The sequence below is a fragment of the Pseudophryne corroboree genome, chromosome 7 (genome assembly GCF_028390025.1).
Source record: "Pseudophryne corroboree isolate aPseCor3 chromosome 7, aPseCor3.hap2, whole genome shotgun sequence".
Taxonomy (NCBI): domain Eukaryota; kingdom Metazoa; phylum Chordata; class Amphibia; order Anura; family Myobatrachidae; genus Pseudophryne; species Pseudophryne corroboree.
Window position 1 is genome coordinate 424,857,288 of NC_086450.1, and position 22,721 is coordinate 424,880,008.

Sequence of the window (22,721 nt, forward strand, 5' to 3'; positions counted from 1 at the left end):
TTTGCCTCCCAGGGCGCCCCCCTCCCAGCGCCCTGCACCCTCAGTGACTGCCGTGTGAAGTGTGCTGAGAGGAAAATGGCGCACAGCTGCAGTGCTGTGCGCTACCTTTAGAAGACTGCAGGAGTCTTCAGCCGCCGATTCTGGACCTCTTCTGATTTCAGCATCTGCAAGGGGGCCGGCGGCGTGGCTCCGGTGACCATCCAGGCTGTACCTGTGATCGTCCCTCTGGAGCTTGATGTCCAGTAGCCAAGAAACCAATCCATCCTGCACGCAGGTGAGTTGACTCCTTCTCCCCTCAGTCCCTCGCTGCAGTGATCCTGTTGCCAGCAGGAATCACTGTAAAATAAAAAACCTAGCTAAACTTTCTCTAAGCAGCTCTTTAGGAGAGCCACCTAGATTGCACCCTTCTCGGCCGGGCACAAAAATCTAACTGGAGTCTGGAGGAGGGTCATAGGGGGAGGAGCCAGTGCACACCACCTGATCGGAAAAAGCTTTACTTTTTGTGCCCTGTCTCCTGCGGAGCCGCTATTCCCCATGGTCCTTTCAGGAACCCCAGCATCCACTAGGACGATAGAGAAATAGGGTGGAGAGCCAAAATTTTGAACCTTCAGCGAGCCCAGCCTCAGTTCTAAAACTAGACCGGCCCGAATGAAGAGTAGAAGTCTGGATAAACGGAAGTTCGCCCAATGCCACCCACGTTCTTGACACCAGTCCATGCACCTCTTCCAAATCCTGTAGTAGTGCATGGCTGTAACCGGTTTCCTAGCGCCAATCATCGTAAGAATGGCCGTTCGTGGTATTCCTCTGTTCCGTAAGATCTGGGTTTCAATAGCCACGCCGTTAAACGCAGCCTGGTCAGGACTGGGTAATGGAACTGTCCCTGAGACAGCAGGTCCTATCTCTGAGATAACCGCCAAGGATCTTCTGCGAGTAATCGTCGCAGGTCTGAATACCAACTCCTGCGGGTTCAATCTGGTGCGATTAGAATCGTCCACACTCGCTCTTGTTTCAACCTTATCAGAACTCTGGGTATGTGGGGGAAGGGTGGAAAAATTTAAACCCTCCTGTAACACCAAGGAAGTGTTAATGCGTCCACTCCTTCTGTTGCTGTATCTCTTGTCCTGGACACATATCTGGTCAGCTGCTGGTTTAGCCAAGACGCCATGAGGTCCACTGGAGGTAGGCCCCATCTCCTCACCACCATGTTGAAAATCTGTGGATGTAGGCACCACTCTCCCAGCTGCATGTCCTGGCGACTGAGATAATCCGCTTTCCAGTTCTCCACACCTGGAATGAACACAGCCGAGAGGATGACGTTTCACCGTACTGCCCACAACAAGATCCTTGTGGCTTCCTTTAACGCCATCCTGCTCTTTGGTCCACCTGACGGTTTATGTAAGCCGCCGTCGTGACATTGTCTGTCTGTATTTCTAAGTGTTGACCCCTGACTAGGTCTTCGGCTAAGAGAAGCGCATTGTACACAGCTCTCAGTTCTAGAATGTTTATGGGTAGTCTGCTCTCCTGTAACGTCCATCTGTCCTGAAACTGATGTTCCTCTAAGACGGCACCCCAACCTCCGAGATTGGCGTCTGTTGTCAGGATCCTCTCTGCGAGATTCTTGTGTAACGACCACCATATCAAGGAGACTCGTACGTTCGGTTGGAGTCGGAGTCTCCGATGAATAACGCCAGTGCGAACCTGCTCTCTGAGCAATGAGGCTTATCTGTAATGGTCGGGAGTGACGTCTGCCGGACTGGAGAGTTTCGAACAACGCCACCCTCTTCCCTAGAAGGTGTACTCAGAAGTGCAGAGCAACCATCGGTGTCTTTAGTACCTGAGCCACTAACTGCTGTATGTCCTGGATCTTTTTTTATTTTTATTTCTGTTTCATTTTATTTTCACCGTGTCCACGATGAGACCTAGGAACTGAATCCGTTGAGTTTGAATGAGGTTGGATTTCTTGGAATTTCACTATCCACCCGTGTTGAATGAGAAACCGGGGAGATGTCTGAGCATCCTTTATCAGCTTCTCTTGAGAGGAGGCCTTGATCAGAAGATCGTCTAGATAAGGTATTATCGTGACCCCTAATAGCCTCAGCCTGCAACCCTGACCGCCATGATCTTCGTGAAGATCCTTGGGACTGATGATAGGTCGAGTGGTAGAACCCTGAATTGGTAACGATCCCTCACCGGTGCAACCTTAGGTAAGCGTGGTGGGGAAACCAAATAGGGATATGTAGGTATGCATGCAATAACCGACTGGATGGATTCCCTTTGAATTTGTAAACCCTTAGAGACTGGTTTAAAACTTTTAAATTGAGGAACTGCCTGACCGTCCCGTCCGGTTTTGGCACGACCAAAAGACTGGAATAGAACCCCGTCCTCTCCTGGAGGCGGGAACTGGAACAATGACCTCTGACCGCAGCAATTTCTGAATTGCCGTCAGTAGTGTTGTTAATCCAACCTTCTGGTGAGGTTGCAAACCTTCCAGACATGTGCCCACCAGAGGGGACATCAAGTGAGCTGGGAGATCGTCATGCCACGGTCTTGTCAGCAGGGTTCACCTGCGTTCCGGGTGTTGCCTGTGAGCGGCCTCTACCTCTGCCCCCACGTGCCCGTGTACCGAAACCACTTCCTCGGGCTCGAAAGGCCTGAGATCTGAATGAATTAAACATTGGACCCGAATAACCTCTCTTAACCTGTGGAGTGGTTGTCGTATACGGAGTAGTTAGGAAGGTGGACTTCCCTGCCGTAGCCTTGTGCAATCTCTTTGCCCAAGGCTGGACCGAAAAACATGTCAACCCCAAAGGGAATGGATTCCACCGTCTTCTTGGTGTCAGTGCGCAATGCAATTCTGCTAGCATCCTTTGAGGTCTGACACAAGAATGAAACAGAGTCTCGAATATGTTCCGCCAGTTGGGTAATATCTTCCAAGCTATTTTCCTCCTTAATAGCCCATGTTCCCATGGCCTTGTTAACCCAAACACAGATGAGCGTAGGTCTCTGTGCCGCACCTGCTGCTACAAAAGCCCTTCCTTTAAAGTCGTTACATTAGGAATCGGTAAGATTGTCTTTTTTGACAACCTTCCGAAGGAGGCATCCACTACCGGCGGAGTCTCCCATTTATCCATTACCCCCTTGGGTAAAAGGGTACGTTACTTGAATCAGGTTGTTTCCAAGCCTCCTCCCTTTGAGCTTGGAGAGATTTAGGAATGGGAAAATTGTTGAACGCGGGTTTTGGGATTCGAATAAGTCGAATTCCTCAGGCTCCTTAACCTCTTCTCCCTTAAAGTTTAGGATGTCTTCCACCGCGTAAATTAATGAATCAAGACCCGATATTGCCGAATCCTCTTTTTGAGAATCAGCGTCTAAATTAGATTCAACCAACTCACCTCCCGAATCCATAAAAAGACCCTCCTTCTCCTATGATATTGGTGCAACTGGAAGAGGTCTTCTAACTGCCTTGCGCACATTCGGTTCTGTATGTGCGGGCGGCGTTAACTTGATGAGAAATTCTTCTCTTGGAGAAACCCGCAGACCATTTCGCCATTTCCTTGGATATTCTGTCTGCAAGGGTATCTTTCCATGACCTAGGCGGAGCACTGCTCCCTGGTGCATGCTTTAGACAGATTGTTTGAACCCCCAACCGGGGTACTACGCAGCGCTTTCACCCTTTAAACTAGGAAGAGAAAGCCTGTAATCATTGACGGAAGCAAAGGGATCGGATCCAGCTGGCAAATTTTACCCGTCTTAATATAGAAAGGGAAAATTGCCAAAGGGAAAAAATAAAAATAAAAAAAAAATATATATATATATTTTAATACCAGCCGACTCTGCTGGGGCTGCCCAACTTGCTTCCGGGATATTTTCCACAGGATCTTTGAATAGAAGTCCTTTGAAAATATAAATATTTTTAGTCAGAATTATTTCTTAGGAGATCCTCTATACTAACTTACACCAGCAGAGGGAGCCCTCTCAATAATGTAATGTACTGGTGTCAATCTTATGTGATGACCTGAAATAGTGGGAGGGCTAAGCCCTGCCCCTCAGATCGGCGCCTATCTGTTAGTTAAGATGGCCGCCACTGAAATTTTATGGATAGTTCATTAAGTTTTACCCATATCCCATAAGACTGTCTGAGGTGGTGCCTGAACCTGGGTCTCTGGTGTGAGTATTCGGGGGATTAGTGTGTTGAGCCACACTATCTCCACTGCTGATTCTAACTGTGCAAACGTACTGCCGGGCGCCCACGCTGCCGCGCTGATGATCTCCCCGCCGCCGCATATTAGAGGCGGCTCAGCCGGCCAGGAAGCGATACTCTGCAGCAGCCGGGTGAAGTGAATACAGGCTTCCGCACTCCCAGCACCACGATAACACGAGATCGTGTTTTCGGGAGTGTTGCTGGTCCCTGTGCTGCATAGTGCTCTGGTCCCCACTCTGCGCAATATCCTACCCTGCCCACCCGTGGCTGAAGAACTGCGGCGGCTTGGCAGTGAGTGCGCTGCGGGACCTCTCCTACGTTCTGTCGGGGGAAACGCGGGAGGGCTAGCCGAACTCCACAGAGTGTGTCAGCCTCTTACTGCGGCTTCTCCTGCCGGCGTGCGCTACGGGACCCTGTCCACTTGGACCCTTAGTGGCGCTGGGTGTCTCCATCTGATGCTTCAGTCAGCATTAGTACACGGGGGGGGGCTAAGTTACCAACTAAACTAGGACTCTTAAACACCAGTACTCACTGTGAGGATCTCCTGTCAGGAGATGCAGATCCCTTCACAGGGGATCTTTGTCTCCTGAACCACTGGCTTTGTCTCCCTTTTCATAGGGAGCCGCTTCCATGATTAAACAGTTTTCTGATTTCAGTCGAGATGCAGGTCCCTTCAATAGGGATCTTTGTCTCTCACAGATCCGTGGCTTTTGTCTCCCTTTCCAATAGGGTGACGCAGCCCATATCAAGACAAAAGGAGATGAAAAATAAATAAATAAATAAAATCTTTTAGTCAGGAGCTCAAAGCTCCATGTGCTACCTCCTAGCACAATTTTCAAAACTGAGGGAGGAGGGATGTGAAGGGGGAGGAGCCGGCTGTGCAGACAATACTAATTTTAGATTGTGCCACACCTCCGGTTGCAAGCTTCACACCCCTAATGTCTAAGGAAGCTCCAATGTCCCCTAGTGGATGAAAGAGAAAGTTATCTATCCGATCTCCTGTCTAAAGTGACGGGGTTGTGTCTAGATTCTCTTCGCGCTAAGGACCTTTCCCATAACCCCCTGGGTCCATGTCACAATCTATTTGGAATAGTAAAGTGTGGCGAGCGAAGCGGAGCGAGACACCGAGCCCGATGCGTGGCGAGCGGTCCAATGCTGCATAGAAAAAAAAAATACCCTAAACGAACGGAGAACGAAGGAAACATTTAGGAGCTGTAAGGGCGGAAGTTGTCTCCTGCCCACTCGTTTTGTCACGTCCAGGTCCTTTGCACGAAGGCAACATAGACACAACCAAAGTGACGGTAGATCGCAGGGGACGGTATTCATTTAATGCCCCATATCAAGGCTGGTCGAGCCCATTAGTGAAGGGTTAGCCGCGTACAGCGACTAATCTACTAGGCGCGATCGGGAAAAGTGCAGTTTGGGACCCAAACGGGTTTACTTTTCACACATTTCAGCTCGCCACCCCTAGTGGGTGTGAGCTGAAATGTAGACGCCAGCAGCCGATCGTGCCCGAACGGAGCTTTATATGAATATCTCCGTTCGGTACAATCTAGTGGCTGTCGGCATCTAAAAGATTTCAATTCTGCCCTATGACTGTACACTGATTTCAGTAATAAAGTTATGGGCAGAAGCAACATGTCCTACATATACCAATCATTCTCCTTATTTAAGCCAAGTAGTTTGTAGAACTACAAATCTCAGAATGCCAAGCGAGAGAATGATAGCGATAGATATTTATGCTAAGGGACAGATTGAAACACCCCCCCCCCGTCCGCAATCGCGCCCGTCGGCAGTAATCTAATGTTGTAATGTGGCTGCCGACAGGTGCAACAAGTTTATTTGAGCTCACTACCCCCGGGGATGGGAGCTGAAATGTGCGTATAGAGACCCGTTTGATCTCCCAAACAGGTCGTGCCCATTACTTTAGCCGGGTATAGGAGCTTTGCGCGCCTAAACCAGAGTGTAATGGGCGTATTTGAATATCACCCCTCGATCTCCCGTCACTTTAGACAAGAGACCGGGGTGCGATAAGATTTGAATTCTCCCCTAAGTGTTTACATGGTATATGCCATAACAGTACCCTATTTACATGAAAGACAAAAAAATTATAGGGGAACGTAAATGATGTTGGCCACCTGGTATAACCTATCCATACCCATTTGGTGCTCAGGGTAAATGGTAGAGCTAGACACACACAGATACAGTAAATTAATCCACTAATAATTACCTTTTGAACAAACTGTGGGTTCACTGTGATTTCTTGATCCATTGCTTTTAACCGGTCGTCAAGATCTATACAGCGCAGCATCTGGTGAGGACACGAACAATACGCAGTGATTACCATAAACAGGCTGTGTGTGTTCTACAAGGACTGGCAGCCAGTAGCAAAGCAATATCTAGGAACATAGCCCCGAGTCTGACCGCTGTGTTATTATAATGGAAGGAATTAGGGACCAAACAACGGATCACCATATCCATTACATGTCACACTTCTAATGTAATCCAGCAAAACTACACTGCTCAATGAAACATTTTATACACACACACACACACACACACACACACACACACACACACACACACACACAAAACACTGTACAATGTGCTAAATCTCACTCTTATAACACAGTAGGTTTACATATCATAGGCCTTCTGTTTTACTCCCATAAAGATTAATGAAGACCCATGGTCGCCCCAGACCAAGGCACAGAAATGACCCACTTACCTCCTGGTCGATATTGTGAAGCATCGCAGGATTGTTGTATTTCTCTGGATTATCATGAAAGCAAACCATCCCGTCTTTCTGATTAATACTTGCAAAGATTTCTCCATCTTCTATCTGTAGGTCAGCGGACAAAATGTGGTTACAATAAAAGCTTATATATACTCACAATGATTTATATAACTCCTTTTTCTTACCAACTTGGCACTTTATAGAGATCAAGCTGGCAAGCAGAATATCTCAAAGCAGACAGTCTGCATCCAAGGCCAGAATGCAATATCCAATGTCTTGCAATCATTTGAGCACTTTGATTCACTCCCCCCTCACCCCCATTCAAACCATTCTGGTCCGACACCCCCCCCCTCCCCCCCCCCAAATCCAACCGCCACGCTGCTCCTAACTCCCTCTTCACTACTCACAAAAGGTGCTGGGAGCAGCTGTAAGGAAAGCCATGCAAGGCTTAAGGGTTCCGTACATCTATTGAAACAATTCCCAGTTCTGCAGATGCCTGGTTTGGGTGATTGGCAAAATAAAACGTGTTGGATAATCCCGATTTGCCAACTCCGACCTAAAATTGATCGGAATCAGCGAGTCAGGAATTTTGAACATGCCGGAATTTGCCGATCCCCCCCCCCCCCGAGAAATGGCAATCAGGGTCACCCGATCGGCATCCCGAATACACCTTACATGTATGGCCTGCATTACAAGGATCACCATATAAACCCAGTCGCTGTTATAAAAAAATGAAACCGTTATAAGAGTCATACAGTATGCGACTCAAATCAGGAACATCACGCCTTGCTAAAGTACGTGATGGCAGTCTGCGACCTTGCATAACCCAGCTATGCTATTCTCCCCATGACTGTAACATTACATGTTTCCCCATAGGGAATACGACTAGTCCTTCACGGTCAGCAATCAGCAGCACCAGGGGGATTACAGGGGGCAGTTTCTTACCATATAGAGAACATATTTTTCAGCCTCCTGCGCGCCAGATAACTGCACTCGGCTGGCCATGTCTTGTAATGAGAGGGTGAGAAATGTCTGTAAGAGAAACACAAGCCGTTTATAAGCAGAGCTTCTCCTCCCAGCGTCCTTTACGTAGACCAGACTGCAGAACAATCAATTATCTTTTCCATACATAATGTCTGGATGGGAGTACATGGAAATGGTGATGTCTGTACATTAGTCTCCAGCTTGTAAGACATTTACTGGCACTAGCCCTGAACCATTGCGGATATAAAGGTATATATGCAAGTGTGTGCAAGCCCCACAGGCTTCGTTACCCCTGGCAACATGTGCAATCAAAGGACAGATGGGAAAAGGTCTCTTACTTTGGTGAGTCTCTGAATATTCTTTTTGTAGAGGGAGGACAGACATTGTTTCACCAGCCCCATGTTATTGTCTCTGGTGAATGTCTCGCTGTGTTTGTTCACCAGGTTCCGCAGCTCTGACGGGTTGTTAGTCGCGTAGACTTGTGCTAGCTCGTGGTATGCATTGCTAAGAGGCTGGAAATCAGACACATATAAAGTTCTACATTAACCTGCAGTATATAAGAGAAGTGTCACAATTTAGAAGTGGGGTGAATTCTCAGGTTAGATTTTCTCGAAATGTGCAGTTCAACAAATAAGTTCCATCTTACGTCTCCAGATATAAAAAGGAGCGGTAATTGCTCTGCACCCCTTACACAGGGCCTAATTCAGAGATGTATGCAAACCCGATGGTTTCTGTAGAAATACAATGTTTGGGGGTCTGCACATGTGCAGAATGGGTCTTACGATACCGCTCCCAGCCCCGACTGACATGCTGCGGCGTTTGGGCGTCAGCCGGCAATATTCTTCAAACGGGGGCATGTGACCGCCGTTTGGAAGGCGTGACGGGTCCAGGGTCTGCGTCATCGGGCGCAGATTTACTGGACCCTGGTGTCCGGATCAGACAGCCATCCTGAGTAAGCTATAGCTTATACAGGCTGACCGCTGCTTGGAAACATCGCAAATTGTGACAGTCAGGATGGTGATCCGATGCTGCGTCACACTCTACTCTTGCAAACGCATGCGCTCGGAATTGCACAGCAGCTTCTTTGCAGCTGTGCAATTCCATCCAAACATGAATTAGGTCCACAGAACGAAATAGGCAGCTGTAATGTGGGTTGGACCAATACACTGGCCTCACTGAGGCACTTATCCAATCCCCATTAACAATGGCTAAGCCCACAAGATGCCAGCCTTCCTGAGTTGTCACAGGCCCTCCCCCATGAATTTCTAATTCATTTATATCAGAACCCCGCAGGGAGGGGCCTTGACACCCCGGTAGAAGGCAGGCCACAGCAGGTAGACCCACCCAATTGCTGGATGTATCCTGGTAGGTTTTACTTTGCTTATTATGGCCGATCTTGCAATTTCACCCAAAACGAAATTTTAGGTGTAATTAAACTTTTAATGGGTGATTAAATTCAGCGTCGCAGCACATTGCGTCCATCCGCAAAACAAGTTATTCCAGAGGTGCGCAGGAAAACATGCAATGTTGAAGGGGGTGTGGTATGGAAGGTAGATAGTAATTAGGTCAACAGTGACTAGGTCGACAGGTGAAAAGGTCGACACGAGTTTTTGTTTTTTTGTGTCGTTTTCTTCGCAGAGTGACCCGGAATCCCAATTAGTGCACCGTGTCCCCTTGCATGGCTTGCTTAGCTCGCCATGCTACCGCTGCGCTCGGCACAGATTACCGTTACCAATTGTAGTCCACGTGGATCGTTAAGTATGAAAAGGTTTAAAAAAAAAAAATCATGAAAAACTCATGTCGACCTTTTGATCTGTCGACCTACAAACCCTGTCGACCAATAGTGGCCGACCTAGAGACCGGATCCCGGTACAGTCACTGCTTAGCAGCACATCGCCAATAATTACATAGCCCCCAAAGTGTATGTTAGACTAACGACCGTAAAACATCAGATTAGTTACTATGGAAACCTGTCCTCTTTCTGCCATTTTGATAGACTGGCAAATAGTACAATGCCAAAAAGGACGCACTGTGTGTTAAAGAAAGAGAAACGCAAACACACACCTTGTGCTCACTCACCTTAATGAATCTACTGACAATCTGTGAGGTATATTTAGGCAGCGGCTGAACTTTTCCTAGAAGTATCAGCGAAACCAGGATATATTTTTTGTAGGACTCCAGCATGATGTGACTTACAGCCATGGCTGGCGTTGTGATGGCCTGGAACAGAGAGGAAACAATGGAGTTTATATTGAGTGACCCTTCACAGATACACTGATGGGTGCGGACATTTGTAGTCACTTAGCGAGAGAACATTTGTACCTGCTCATAAAAATAAAGTGCCCTCTCGAAGTTCTTTAGCCCCGTGTAGATCATCCCTCCGTAATAATAATAACATAGGAAGGGCCTTGCATCGTAAGCACCATTCTCTTTACATATGTCCATCATGTCTACATCTAAATAAGCCAGCGCCGGCTTGAAACATTTCGCTAATAAGCAGAGCTGCCAGGATGAGAGAAAAAGAAAGTTACACACCCAAAGTTACGCGTTACATTCTGCGTCCTTTGCACTTTAGACAACTTGGAGGAGCTTAAAAAAAAAAAAAATGATTTTTTTTTTTTTTTTTTCAAACAGGGGACAACGTTACTGGCTGGAGAACATTAGGTCATTAGCAATAAAAAGGCTGCCTGCACAGAGGGGAAGATTTATCATGCCTAAATAGGACAAATTGAGGCATTGCCCACAGTAACCAATCAGATTTTAGCTGTCATGTTTCTTGTAAATTCTATAAACTGATAGCTAAAATCTGTTTGGTTGTTTAGTATAATGAGGATAAGTGGCATTTGTGAGCCATTGAATCTGACCTGCGATGGTGGAATCCTCCCACACAAGTCTACAAAGGGGTGTGACCACATAGTTATTGAAGGGACAGATACGCGCCGGAGGCCGCGCAGCAAAGATATAGGGGTGTGGCTTCATAGGGAAAGGGGCGTGACCACAGTATAGTACCAATTCACATTACAACGCACAATAGTGTCCGTCATTCACATTACACCACACAGTAGTACCCCGTATTCACATTATGCAATGTTAAAGCCCCTTACACGCATTACATCCCAGTAGAGCAGAGCCCCTTATACATAATACACCATGTAAAGCCCATTTTATGCATGTTACGCCAGGTAGAGCCCCTTACACACGTTACGCCAGGTAGAGCCCCTTACACAAGTTGCGCCAGGTAGAGTCTCTTTATAGAGAGAGAGTATGCGTGTGTGTCCTCACTCACCAGGTCAGACAGCGGCAGTAGGTCCCCCGCCTCCCGACCATCTCTGAAGCCACTTCATACCTCACTTCCGCCCAACGTGAAGCTGGGTGGAAGTCAGTAGCGGGAAGAGGCCAGCGGGGGGCGGACAGCTAGCCTGCACCTAAAACCGCTACTGTCCGCAGCTTTAGGGCCTATGAGCTACACTTCACGAGATGTAGGTCCGGCAGGGTTCCCCAGGAACCCTCTGCCGGAAATGGCCCCTTTGCTTGGCGGTAAGGCCGACTGTGCAGAAGCCCTAGAAGTGTATTCAGCACATCACAGGGACGGGCTCCTGTCCATGCCTGTGCCGGGTGATACATTCAACCGATGTGATTGCATTCTGTAATGCGATCCTGGGTGCTATCATCACCCCCAGGTTGCATTGCAAATGCGATCATTGATAAATGGCACCATAGTCTTCCTTGTTTAGTACACAACTGAATAAGTATATGGGGGGTCATTCCGACCCGTTCGCACGCAGCAATTCTTCGCTGCGGTGCAAACGGGTCGGAAATGCACACACGCGGCGTTGCCTGGTGACTATCGTCGCCGGGCAACGACGCCGCCAACGACAAATGTGATCGCAGCGGCGATCGCAAGAAGATGGACAGGCGGGAGGCGTTCCTGGGCGGATACTCACCGTTTCCAGTCGTTTTCGGGAAGTGGTAAGAGAAACGCAGGCATGTCCAGGAGAACGGAGGGCGGGTGTCTGACGTCACAGCCGGGACCTTCATCGCTGGATTCGTCGCATAGGGTAAGCATGTCCAGGGCTGGTCTTGTTTTGAGTGAAACTTTTTTAGCATAGCAGGGCTGCACAAGCGAACGCAGCCCTGCTATGCTAAAATACACTCCCCCATAGGCAGAGATTAGTTGATCGCACCAGCAGCAAAAAGCTGCTTGGTGCAATCAACCCGGAATGACCCCCATAGACAGTTAATATAGTTAAATGTCCGGGGCGGGTAGGCTTACCTGTAGTTGCCTTTAACTGATTCTTTACGATAAAAAAGCAGTAGTGTCTGCTTCCCAGGTGCTGCTGTATCAGGGTGCCTTCCTGGGAGCAGGTGGTGGTCATGGGTTCAGTATGGTATGCCGGCGGTCGGGCTCCCGGCGACGGCTTACCGACAGTGTGGCGAGCGCAAATGGGCCCCTTGCGGGCACGGTGGCGCACCACGCTATTTTATTCTCCCTCCAGGGGGGTCGTGTACCCCCATGAGTGAGAATAAGTGTCGGTATGCCGGCGCCGGTATACTGTGCGCCGGGATCCCGTCTGTCGGCATACTGAAGACCACCCGTGGTCATACCCCTGCTAACAGCGGTTGGCTGAGCTCCAGGAGGAATGTGGAGGGAGCTTCTCTACATGTCTTCCGGCTGCCAGACTTGTAGTGCTTTCTGCAGCCCATAGCTGCGCTGTGTGTTGTCCCCGCATAGGTTCCTCTAACTCTGGCTATGCAGTCGGCGGCATCTCCCTTTATCTACTGTAGCTGTAGCTTCCGGCAAGGAGGAGGCAGAGAGGGGGAGCTGTTCATCATGCTGCCAGCGCCGCTGCCTGTCATACAGTGACAGGCAAAGGCTGCGGCAGCCGGCAGCAACATGCAAGGTAGTGGTAAGGAGGCAAGGAGGGGGAGCGGCTCTCCTTTCTGACGGCGCCGCTGCCTGTAACACAGAATGACCGGCTCAGCGGCAAAGGGCAGCAATAGCGCACATCAGCAAGGTCTGTAACGCATGGAGAGCACCTATCCTGCACAGCGCATCCCTGCATTGCAGACCTTGCTGAGCGGGTAGCGCCGGCACTGCCCCCTCTCCTTCCCTGGCAGCAGCAGCTGCAGCTTTTCCCCACAGCCCAGCACACGCTGTTGTGTGCTGATCTGCAATGTAGGCACTTATAATACAATTGTTTCTTTTTCCCCTTTCTTAGAGTGCATGACCACGCCTCCTGTGATTAGGCCACACCCCCTGAAAAGTACCTGGGCCCAGCCAGAAGGCTACAGGCCATACCAATCTCCAGCCCTAAGAAAACAGCCCAGCTGTTACGGAGGCAGCCAGGACAGGAGGCCATTTAAACTAAAGGCTGACTCTGCGCTTCCTCAATTCAAACGTCCATATGGACAGTATGAGATTCGTCAGTAAACAAGTAATTAAAGCTGTGACGTAATTACGTTTCCCTTCCATGCACGAGATGGGTTACCTGGCAGAGATCAGCGTGGATTGAGGTGAGCTGATTTGTGTTCATCTGCATCTTGTCTATGGCTTGCCTGAGAACACAGATTCCTCGCAGAGGCTGCCAGGGAAAACAAACACAAACCAAACACAGATCAGATTTTATCACACACATACTAACAGCAAAAATGACGTTATTCTTAGTCGCATGTAAGCTAGACATAATTGTGGCCGCCCCCAGTGATCAGACACCCAAGTGAACATCTGCCTGTATGCGGCCACACAACCCCCTCCACCTGTGAGATGAGCCCGCGTCGCCGTTACCTGCATTTACAAGAGATCAGACTGAAGCTGGACAGATCTCTGCATACACTCACCTAAGATTAGCTCGCAACTCTATCCACATGCTACTGGGTACTTCTACATGCAAATACCCCGTTACCACCCAATAACGCCCGTTCACCGTAATGAGAAGAGACTGGAATGAGTAGGCACTGAATCGCTTGTTTGAGAAAAACCACAAGATCTGACAGCACGCGCAATTGTATGAAACTCAATCGGGTCCAAAATACCTAGACCCGTACCGCCCTTATCGATACTACATTCTATACTGGACAGAGCCACACGTCCATCTGTAGAGACCAGCGCTCACACTCCACTACAGTATAAACAGTCACTCACCTGTTTTCTCTCCACCAGGGCATTTGTTAGCTGATGGCACAGACCAGCAACTGAATAAGAAGAAAAGGGCCGGTGTGAAATGCACCATATTCCATACACGAGAATAAAAACCTATAGCGTAAATCGCTGTGAAATAATACTCACATGTGTCTGTTGCGTAGCGAATGTGCTCTCCGTTGCAAGTGCTGATAAAGAGCTGGACTTGAGAAAACAAGGTCTCAAAGTCAGGAATATTGGGCATGGAAAACTTCACAAACCTACAGAGACACAAAGAATACATTCCCTCAGGAAGCAGAACAGAGAGCGGACGGACGGTTATACCCCTCTAAAAGAGCCACGTAAACCACTGATCTAAGTCTAACTAGTAACTCCATATTTGTACATGTGATGTTAAGCACCCACCCATAATGGAAAATAAGACAATAAACACATCTGATTTGTGACATCTCTGCCCTAAAGACCAGCATGCATGTAATTTGCCACTCAAAGGCGTTGTGCTCAAGTCTATAGAGCGTATCTCATCTTGTCAGAGAAATCAGCATGGCAGCCTCTACCAAAGAGAAGATCTTTTCCATGTTCATTCTGTTTCTCGTGATGGAAACCTGACTGTTAGGCCTAAATCGTTACTGGCATCATTCTACTAACCCTCTGGTAAAGCAATGAGAGGAGCGAGACATGTATACTTACAGAACCGCAAGGACCCCCAGAGAATGCTCTTGAACATCCAGCGCCCCCAGGACAGTATCCAAGTGAGAGAGATTTTTGGCGAGCAGCTCCCCACTCTTGTTGATGAGCTCACACAGCTGAGTCATTTGCCCTGTAACATATACCAGAGAGGGTCTTCCGTGGGATAATTATGGACCACTTCAAATACCACAATTCAATTTTTTAAAAGGTTAGGACACTAAGAGCGATATTCAATTCATCCCTAGATCTCCAGTCTAAAGTGACGGGAGATCGCGGGACGCAATTCAGATGTTTGTGGGGTTTTTTTAGTGCTGATCCTGCCCATAAAAGGTCGGGTTTAGCCGCGTAAAGCAGCTAAACTCGACCAAAGTGCTGGGCACTATTGCAAAATGTGTAGTTTAGGCGTCCAAACAGGTCACTTTTCCCACATTTCAGCTCACCACCCCCAGGAGGTGTGAGCTGAAATGCAGGCAACGGCAGCCATCGCCCCCGAACGGAGCAACAATTGAATTGCTGCTCTGTTGGGTGCTATCTAGTGCAGTGCTGCACATCAAACCAAGCGTCCAACGCTAGCGTTCTGTATTATGAAGGATGGAAATTCATTAAAATCTCCCCATTGTCTACAAGCAATTCGGGCTGACGGGGATTCGTTCCTATGTCAGTGTGTACCTAGCCTGAACAGAAGCTTAGGACTGACACATTACAGTATTGTACAGACTGATAATGTATATCACCCTGAGCATTAGGACTCATGCAAGCTTCACTCACTAGATGCATATACTTACACATATACAAGAACTCTACCGTTTAGATCCATTACCACAAATACTACCTTATACTACTTAATGTACACATAGGAAAACATATAGCATGTGGGGATAAGTCTGAATCTATACAATAACGAGGTATGCTCTTTTGTGTACAATAAATAGTATATTGTGTAGTAAGCAGGAATTAATCTGTGAGATTTTAGAACCAAGAGTACAGTCCTGTATATGTAGTCTAAATAAAATACAGTGTATATTAACTGGAGATGAACCTGTGACTATAATAATGCCCATTCTAGTACACTGAAGTGACAGACTTGATGCTGTTTCTGGCGTGCCAAGGGCAGAAAACAGCATTGCGCAAGTAGTTTTGACAGATTTCTGCTGGCGGCCCAGGAGGGATGTGAGAAGAAATCCTCAACTCAGGCATAACAATGCGCCGTTTTGAATAGCTCCGGGAACGCCTTCCCGCGCTGTTCAATTCACGCTGAATTGAATCGAGCCAAATGAGTGTGGAAGAGAGACAAATGAACACTAGACTATAAAGTACTAAGGGTACAATGCTCTGAATACAATAAATAATATAATGTACAGTAACTGGGAATGGATCTGTGACTGCAGTACAAAGTGAACGGATGTGACTATAAAGAACAAATTATACAGTCCAGTGTATATAGTAAATAATATAGTATGTAGTAACTGGGGATAGATCAGCGACCATGTAGTACCAAGGGTGCAGTCCTGTACATATAGTAAATAACATAATGTATAATAACTGGGGATGGATCTGTGACTATACAGTACAGAGGATTCAGTATCCCCACATCACTGTATACAGAGTACCGTCACACCATTATTGTATAGAAGGGACGTTCGCTCCTCCTACCCCATAATGTATACACAGTACCTCCCCCAAATCACCGTATACACAGGACCGTCCCCCTTCCTCAACCGCTGTATACACAGTACAACAACGTCCCTCCCCATTGCTGTAGGCACAGGGCAGTACCTCCTATCCCCATTACTGAATGCGCAAGACATTTACACCCCCCCCCCCCCATTACTGAACACACAGGACACCACCCTCCTACTGCTGAACAGTACCTCCTTCACCCACTACTGAACGCACAGCACAGTACTTCCCCCGTCCCGTTACTGCACACATAGGACACTACCACCACCTCCCGTTACAGTACACGCAGGACACTACCACCCCTCCCGTTACAGTACACGCAGGACAGTACCACCCCCTCCCGTTACAGTACACGCAGGACAGTACCCCCTCCGGTTACAGTACACACAGGACAGTACCCCCCCCCCCCCGGTTACAGTACACGCAGGACAGTACCCCCTCCGGTTACAGTACACGCAGGACAGTACCCCCTCCGGTTACAGTACACCCTCCGGTTACAGTACACGCAGGACAGTACCCCCTCCGGTTACAGTACACGCAGGACAGTACCCCCTCCGGTTACAATACACGCAGGACAGTACCCCCTCCGGTTACAGTACACGTAGGACAGTACCCCCTCCGGTTACAGTACACGCAGGACAGTACCCCCTCAGGTTACAGTACACGCAGGACAGTACCCCCTCCCATTACAGTACACGCAGAATTGTACCCCCTCCCATTACAGTACACGCAGGACTGTACCCTCTCCCATTACAGTACACGCAGGACTGTACCCCCTCCCATTACAGTACACGCAGGACTGTACCCCCTCCCATTACAGTACACGCAGGACAGTACCCCCTCCCATTACAGTACACGCAGGATTGTACCCCCTCTCATTACAGTACACGCAGGATTGTACCCCCTCTCATTACAGTACACGCAGGACAGTACCCCCTCTCATTACAGTACACGCAGGACAGTACCCCCTCCCATTACAGTACACGCAGGACAGTACCCCCTCCCATTACAGTACACGCAGAATTGTACCCCCTCCCATTACAGTACACACAGGATTGTACCCCCTCCCATTACACGCAGGATTGTATCTCCTATTACAGTATACGCAGGATAGTACCTCCTTCCATTACAGTACACACAGGACAGTACCTCCTCCCAATGCAGTATACACAAGACAGTACCTCCTCCCATTACAGTATACAGGACAGTACCTCCTCCCATTGCAGTATACAAAAGACAGTACCTCCTCCCATTGCAGTATACACAGGACAGTAGCTCCCCCTTCCTATTACAGTACACACTGGATAGTAACCCCACCATCACTGCATACCCAGCAGCCTCCATTACTATACACCCATAGAGGTTGGACGCGACCCCGGCACACACCGGCCTCCAGCAGAGCCTCACACCCACCTCTCACGGCCTCACCTTGGGAGGACAGCTGCCTGACGCTGTTAACGAACTGCTCCAGAGCGGACGCCATGCTGCGGGTGTCTCCCGCCTCCCTCCGCGGAGAGCCGGTGCCGGGAGCGGAGCGGGGGAGAGAGCGGAGCACAGGCCGAGCTCACTCACTGAGCCAGATCTCGCGAGACCCCGGCTGAGCGCGCTTGCGTCATCATCTCGCGAGAGCGCTGTCAGGAAACCACGCGCAAGGCGTGCCTACTATCGCGAGAGCCGAATGCCCCTATAGCACATACACCGCGAGCGTACGCCCGCCGCCCAGAGCACAGCCGCACCTGTCACATGACCTTTTTGTCAACTCACGCCTGTCACATGGCCTTTCTGACACCCAGATAACGGAGCTGTATTGCGGAGCTACTTCCCCCTCATGATACCCACACCTGGCAATACTGTTTCCCCTGACATTCACACATCTGGCCGGTATCCGGTCTGTAGGTTGACAAGACTTAGGAGACAGTAACGTACCCTCCAACATTTTGAACATAAAAATCGGCTCAAATTACGAAATGGGGCGTGGTGACGGGTAAAGGGTGCTATACTTTCAATGGAAGTTTGGAGAGCCAAAAATCGGTACAGACCATAGAAAACAGGTACAGTTGGAGGGTATTATGCAGTAAGTAGGTCGACATGGTTTCCAGGCATAGTTGCCTACTCTCCCTCATTCTGCAGGAGACTACCTGAAATAGACGATGCTGAAGTTAGCTTCTTATTCGGCCAGCTTCTTATTCACTTCTTATTCAAGCTCTAGCTTCTTATTCACTTCTTATTCAAACTCCAGCTTCTTATTCAGATAATTCAGTTTTGCAAGGGTTAACTAGTCTTGGGCCACAAAATTGACACCTGAAATCAACAGAGGGTGGTCACTTACATATCACCCACTTGTATTTTGCTTGGCCCAACGCTGTTTTGGGCATGAAGTACACTGGCAAAGTGGGCACACACACCATATTTTGCCATTTTGAATAAGTAGCTATAGTTTTGCAAGGGTTAACTAGTCTTGGGCCACAAAATTGACACCTGAAATCAACAGAGGGTGGTCACTTACATATCACCCACTTGTATTTTGCTTGGCCCAACGCTGTTTTGGGCATGAAGTACACTGGCAAAGTGGGCACACACACCATATTTTGCCATTTTGAATAAGTAGCTATAGTTTTGCAAGGGTTAACTAGTTTTGGGCCACAAATTTGACACCTGAAATCAACAGAGGGTGGTCACTTACATATCACCCACTTGTATTTTGCTTGGCCCAGCACTGTTTTGGGCATGAAATACACTGGCAAAGTGGGCACACACACCATATTTTACCATTTTGAATAAGTAGCTGTAGTTTTGCAAGGGTTAACTAGTTTTGGGCCACAAATTTGACACCTGAAATCAACAGAGGGTGGTCACTTACATATCACCCACTTGTATTTTGCTTGGCCCAACGCTGTTTTGGGCATGAAATACACTGGCAAAGTGGGCACACACACCATATTTCTCTAACGTCATAAGTGGATGCTGGGGACTCCGTAAGGACCATGGGGAATAGCGGCTCCGCAGGAGACTGGGCACATCTAAAGAAAGCTTTAGGATTATCTGGTGTGCACTGGCTCCTCCCCCTATGACCCTCCTCCAAGCCTCAGTTAGATCTTTGTGCCCGAACGAGAAGGGTGCACACTAGGGGCTCTCCTGAGCTTCTTAGTGAAAGTTTTAGTTTAGGTTTTTTATTTTCAGTGAGACCTGCTGGCAACAGGCTCACTACATCGAGGGACTAAGGGGAGAAGAAGCGAACTCACCTGCGTGCAGAGTGGATTGGGCTTCTTAGGCTACTGGACATTAGCTCCAGAGGGACGATCACAGGCCCAGCCTGGATGGGTCCCAGAGCCGCGCCGCCGGCCCCCTTACAGAGCCAGAAGGCAGAAGAGGTCCGGAAAATCGGCGGCAGAAGACGTCCGGTCTTCAACAAGGTAGCGCACAGCACTGCAGCTGTGCGCCATTGCTCTCAGCACACTTCACACTCCGGTCACTGAGGGTGCAGGGCGCTGGGGGGGAGCGCTCTGAGACGCAATAAAAAACACCTTGGATGGCAAAAAAAATGCATCACATATAGCTCCTTGGCTATATGGATGCATTTAACCCCTGCCAAAATACATAAAAAAACGGGAGATAAGGCCGCCGATAAGGGGGCGGAACCTATCTCCTCAGCACACTGGCGCCATTTTCCCTCACAGCTCCGTTGGAGGGAAGCTCCCTGTCTCTCCCCTGCAGTCACTACACTACAGAAAGGGTTAAAAAAGAGAGGGGGGGCACTAATTACGCGCAGTATTAAAGATACAGCAGATATAAGGGGAAAAACACTTATATAAGGTTATCCCTGTATATATATAGCGCTCTGGTGTGTGCTGGCAAACTCTCCCTCTGTCTCCCCAAAGGGCTAGTGGGGTCCTGTCCTCTATCAGAGCATTCCCTGTGTGTGTGCTGTATGTCGGTACGTTTGTGTCGACATGTATGAGGAGAAAAATGATGTGGAGACGGAGCAGATTGCCTGTAATAGTGATGTCACCCTCTAGGGGGTCGACACCTGAGTGGATGAACTGTTGGAAGGAATTACGTGACAGTGTCAGCTCTGTATAAAAGACAGTGGTTGACATGAGACAGCCGGCTACTCAGCTTGTGCCTGTCCAGACGTCTCATAGGCCGTCAGGGGCTCTAAAGCGCCCGTTACCTCAGATGGCAGATATAGACGCCGACACGGATACTGACTCCAGTGTCGACGGTGAAGAGACAAATGTGACTTCCAGTAGGGCCACACGTTACATGATTGAGGCAATGAAAAATGTTTTACACATTTCTGATAATACGAGTACCACCAAAAAAAAAGGGGTATTATGTTCGGTGAGGAAAAACTACCTGTAGTTTTCCTGAATCTGAGAAATTAAATGAGGTGTGTGATGATGCGTGGTTTCCCCCCGATAACAACTGATAATTTCTAAAATGTTATTGGCATTATATCCTTTCCCGCCAGAGGTTAGGGTGCGTTGGGAAACACCTCCTAGGGTGGATAAAGCGCTCACACGCTTGTAAGGGCTCTACCCTCTCCTGAGATGGCCGCCCTTAAGGATCCTGCTGATAGAAAGCAGGAGGGTATCCTAAAATGTATTTACACACATACTGGTGTTATACTGCGACCAGCAATCGCCTCAGCCTGGATGTGCAGTGCTGGGTTGGCGTGGTCGGATTCCCTGACTGAAAATATTGATACCCTAGATAGGGACAGTATATTTTTGCCTATAGAGCATTTAAAAGATGCATTTCTATATATGCGTGATGCACAGCGGAATATTTGCCGACTGGCATCAAGTCTAAGTGCGTTGTCCATTTCTACCAGTAGAGGGTTATGGACACGTCAGTGGTCAGGTGAGGCGTATTCCAAACGGCATTTGGTAGTATTGCCTTATTAAAGGGAGGAGTTATTTGGGGTCGGTCTTTCAGACCTGGTGGCCACGGCAACAGCTGGGAAATCCACGTTTGTACCCCAGGTCGCCTCTCAACATGAGAAGACGCCGTATTATCAGGCGCAGTCTTTTCGTGGACAAGCGGGCAAAAGGTTCCTCATTTCTGCCCCGTGACAGAGGGAGAGGAAAAAGGCTGCAGAAATCAGCCAGTTCCCAGGAACAGAAACCCTCTCCCGCCTCTGCCAAGCCCTCAGTATGACGCTGGGGCTTTACAAGCAGAATCAGGCACGGTGGGGGGCCCGTCTCAATGAATTTCAGCGCGCAGTGGGCTCACTCGCAAGTAGACCCCTGGATCCTTCAGGTGATATCTCAGGGGTACAAATTAGAATTCGAGACGTCTCCCCCTCGCCGTTTCCTAAAGTCGGCTTTACCGATGTCTCCTTCTGACAGGGAGACAGTTTTGGAAGCCATTCACAAGCTGTATTCCCAGCAGGTGATAATCAAGGTACCCCTCCTGCAACAGGGAACGGGGTATTATTCCACACTGTTGTGGTACCGAAGCCGGACGGCTCGGTGAGACCGATTCTAAATCTAAAATCTTTGAACACTTACATACAGAGGTTCAAATTCAAGATTGAGTCACTCAGAGCAGTGATTGCGAACCTGGAAGAAGGGGACTACATGATGTCTCGGGACATCAAGGATGCTTACCTTCATGTCAAAATTTACCCTTCTCATCAAGGGTACCTCAGGTTTATGGTACAGAACTGTCACTATCAGTTCAGACGCTGCCGTATGGATGGTCCACGGCACCCCGGGTCTTTACCAAGGTAATGGCCGAAATGATGATATTCCTTCGAAGGAAGGGAATTTTAGTTATCCTTTACTTGGACGATTCCCTGATAAGGGTAAGATCCAGGGAACAGTTGGAGGTCGGTGTAGCACTATCTCAGGTAGTGTTGCGGCAGCACGATTGGATTCTCAATATTCCAAAATCGCAGCTGGTTCCGACGACTTGGCTTCTGTTCCTAGGGATGATCCTGGACACAGTCCAGAAAAAGGTGTTTCTCCCGGAGGAGAAAGCCAGGGAGTTATCCGAGCTAGTCAGGAACCTCCTAAAACCGAGCCAAGTCTCAGTGCATCAATGCACAAGGGTTCTGGGTAAAATGGTGGCTTCCTACGAAGCAATCCCATTCGGCAGATTCCACGCAAGAACTTTCCAGTGGGACCTGCTGGACAAATGGTCCGGGTCGAATCTTCAGATGCATCAGCGGATAACCCTGTCACCAAGGACAAGGGTGTCCCTCCTGTGGTGGTTGCAGAGTGCTCATCTTCTAGAGGGCCGCAGATTCGGCATTCAGGACTGGGTCCTGGTGACCACGGATGCCA

At 48.7% G+C, this 22,721-nt stretch overlaps 1 protein-coding gene across 2 annotated transcripts in view; it reads right to left on the reverse strand.

Annotated features, from left to right (window-relative positions):
• Window positions 1–18,087, reverse strand: part of COPS3 (COP9 signalosome subunit 3) — a 34,738-nt gene extending 16,651 nt beyond the window's left edge. Inside the window, exons 1-11 of one of the 2 annotated variants that reach the window (XM_063934833.1) lie at window positions 17,860–18,087; window positions 14,752–14,881; window positions 14,209–14,321; window positions 14,065–14,114; window positions 13,412–13,504; window positions 10,245–10,424; window positions 10,002–10,142; window positions 8,261–8,434; window positions 7,884–7,970; window positions 6,930–7,043; window positions 6,432–6,512 (exon numbers count right to left, since the gene is read on the reverse strand). In XM_063934833.1, coding sequence (XP_063790903.1) covers window positions 6,432–6,512; window positions 6,930–7,043; window positions 7,884–7,970; window positions 8,261–8,434; window positions 10,002–10,142; window positions 10,245–10,424; window positions 13,412–13,504; window positions 14,065–14,114; window positions 14,209–14,321; window positions 14,752–14,881; window positions 17,860–17,914 — 1,218 coding nt within the window. In that variant the 5' untranslated portion in view covers window positions 17,915–18,087. Of the gene's footprint in view, window positions 1–6,431; window positions 6,513–6,929; window positions 7,044–7,883; window positions 7,971–8,260; window positions 8,435–10,001; window positions 10,143–10,244; window positions 10,425–13,411; window positions 13,505–14,064; window positions 14,115–14,208; window positions 14,322–14,751; window positions 14,882–17,844 lie in introns of both variants that reach the window. The other variant, XM_063934832.1, reaches the window with a different exon arrangement.
• Between the last annotated feature and the right edge of the window lie 4,634 nt (window positions 18,088–22,721).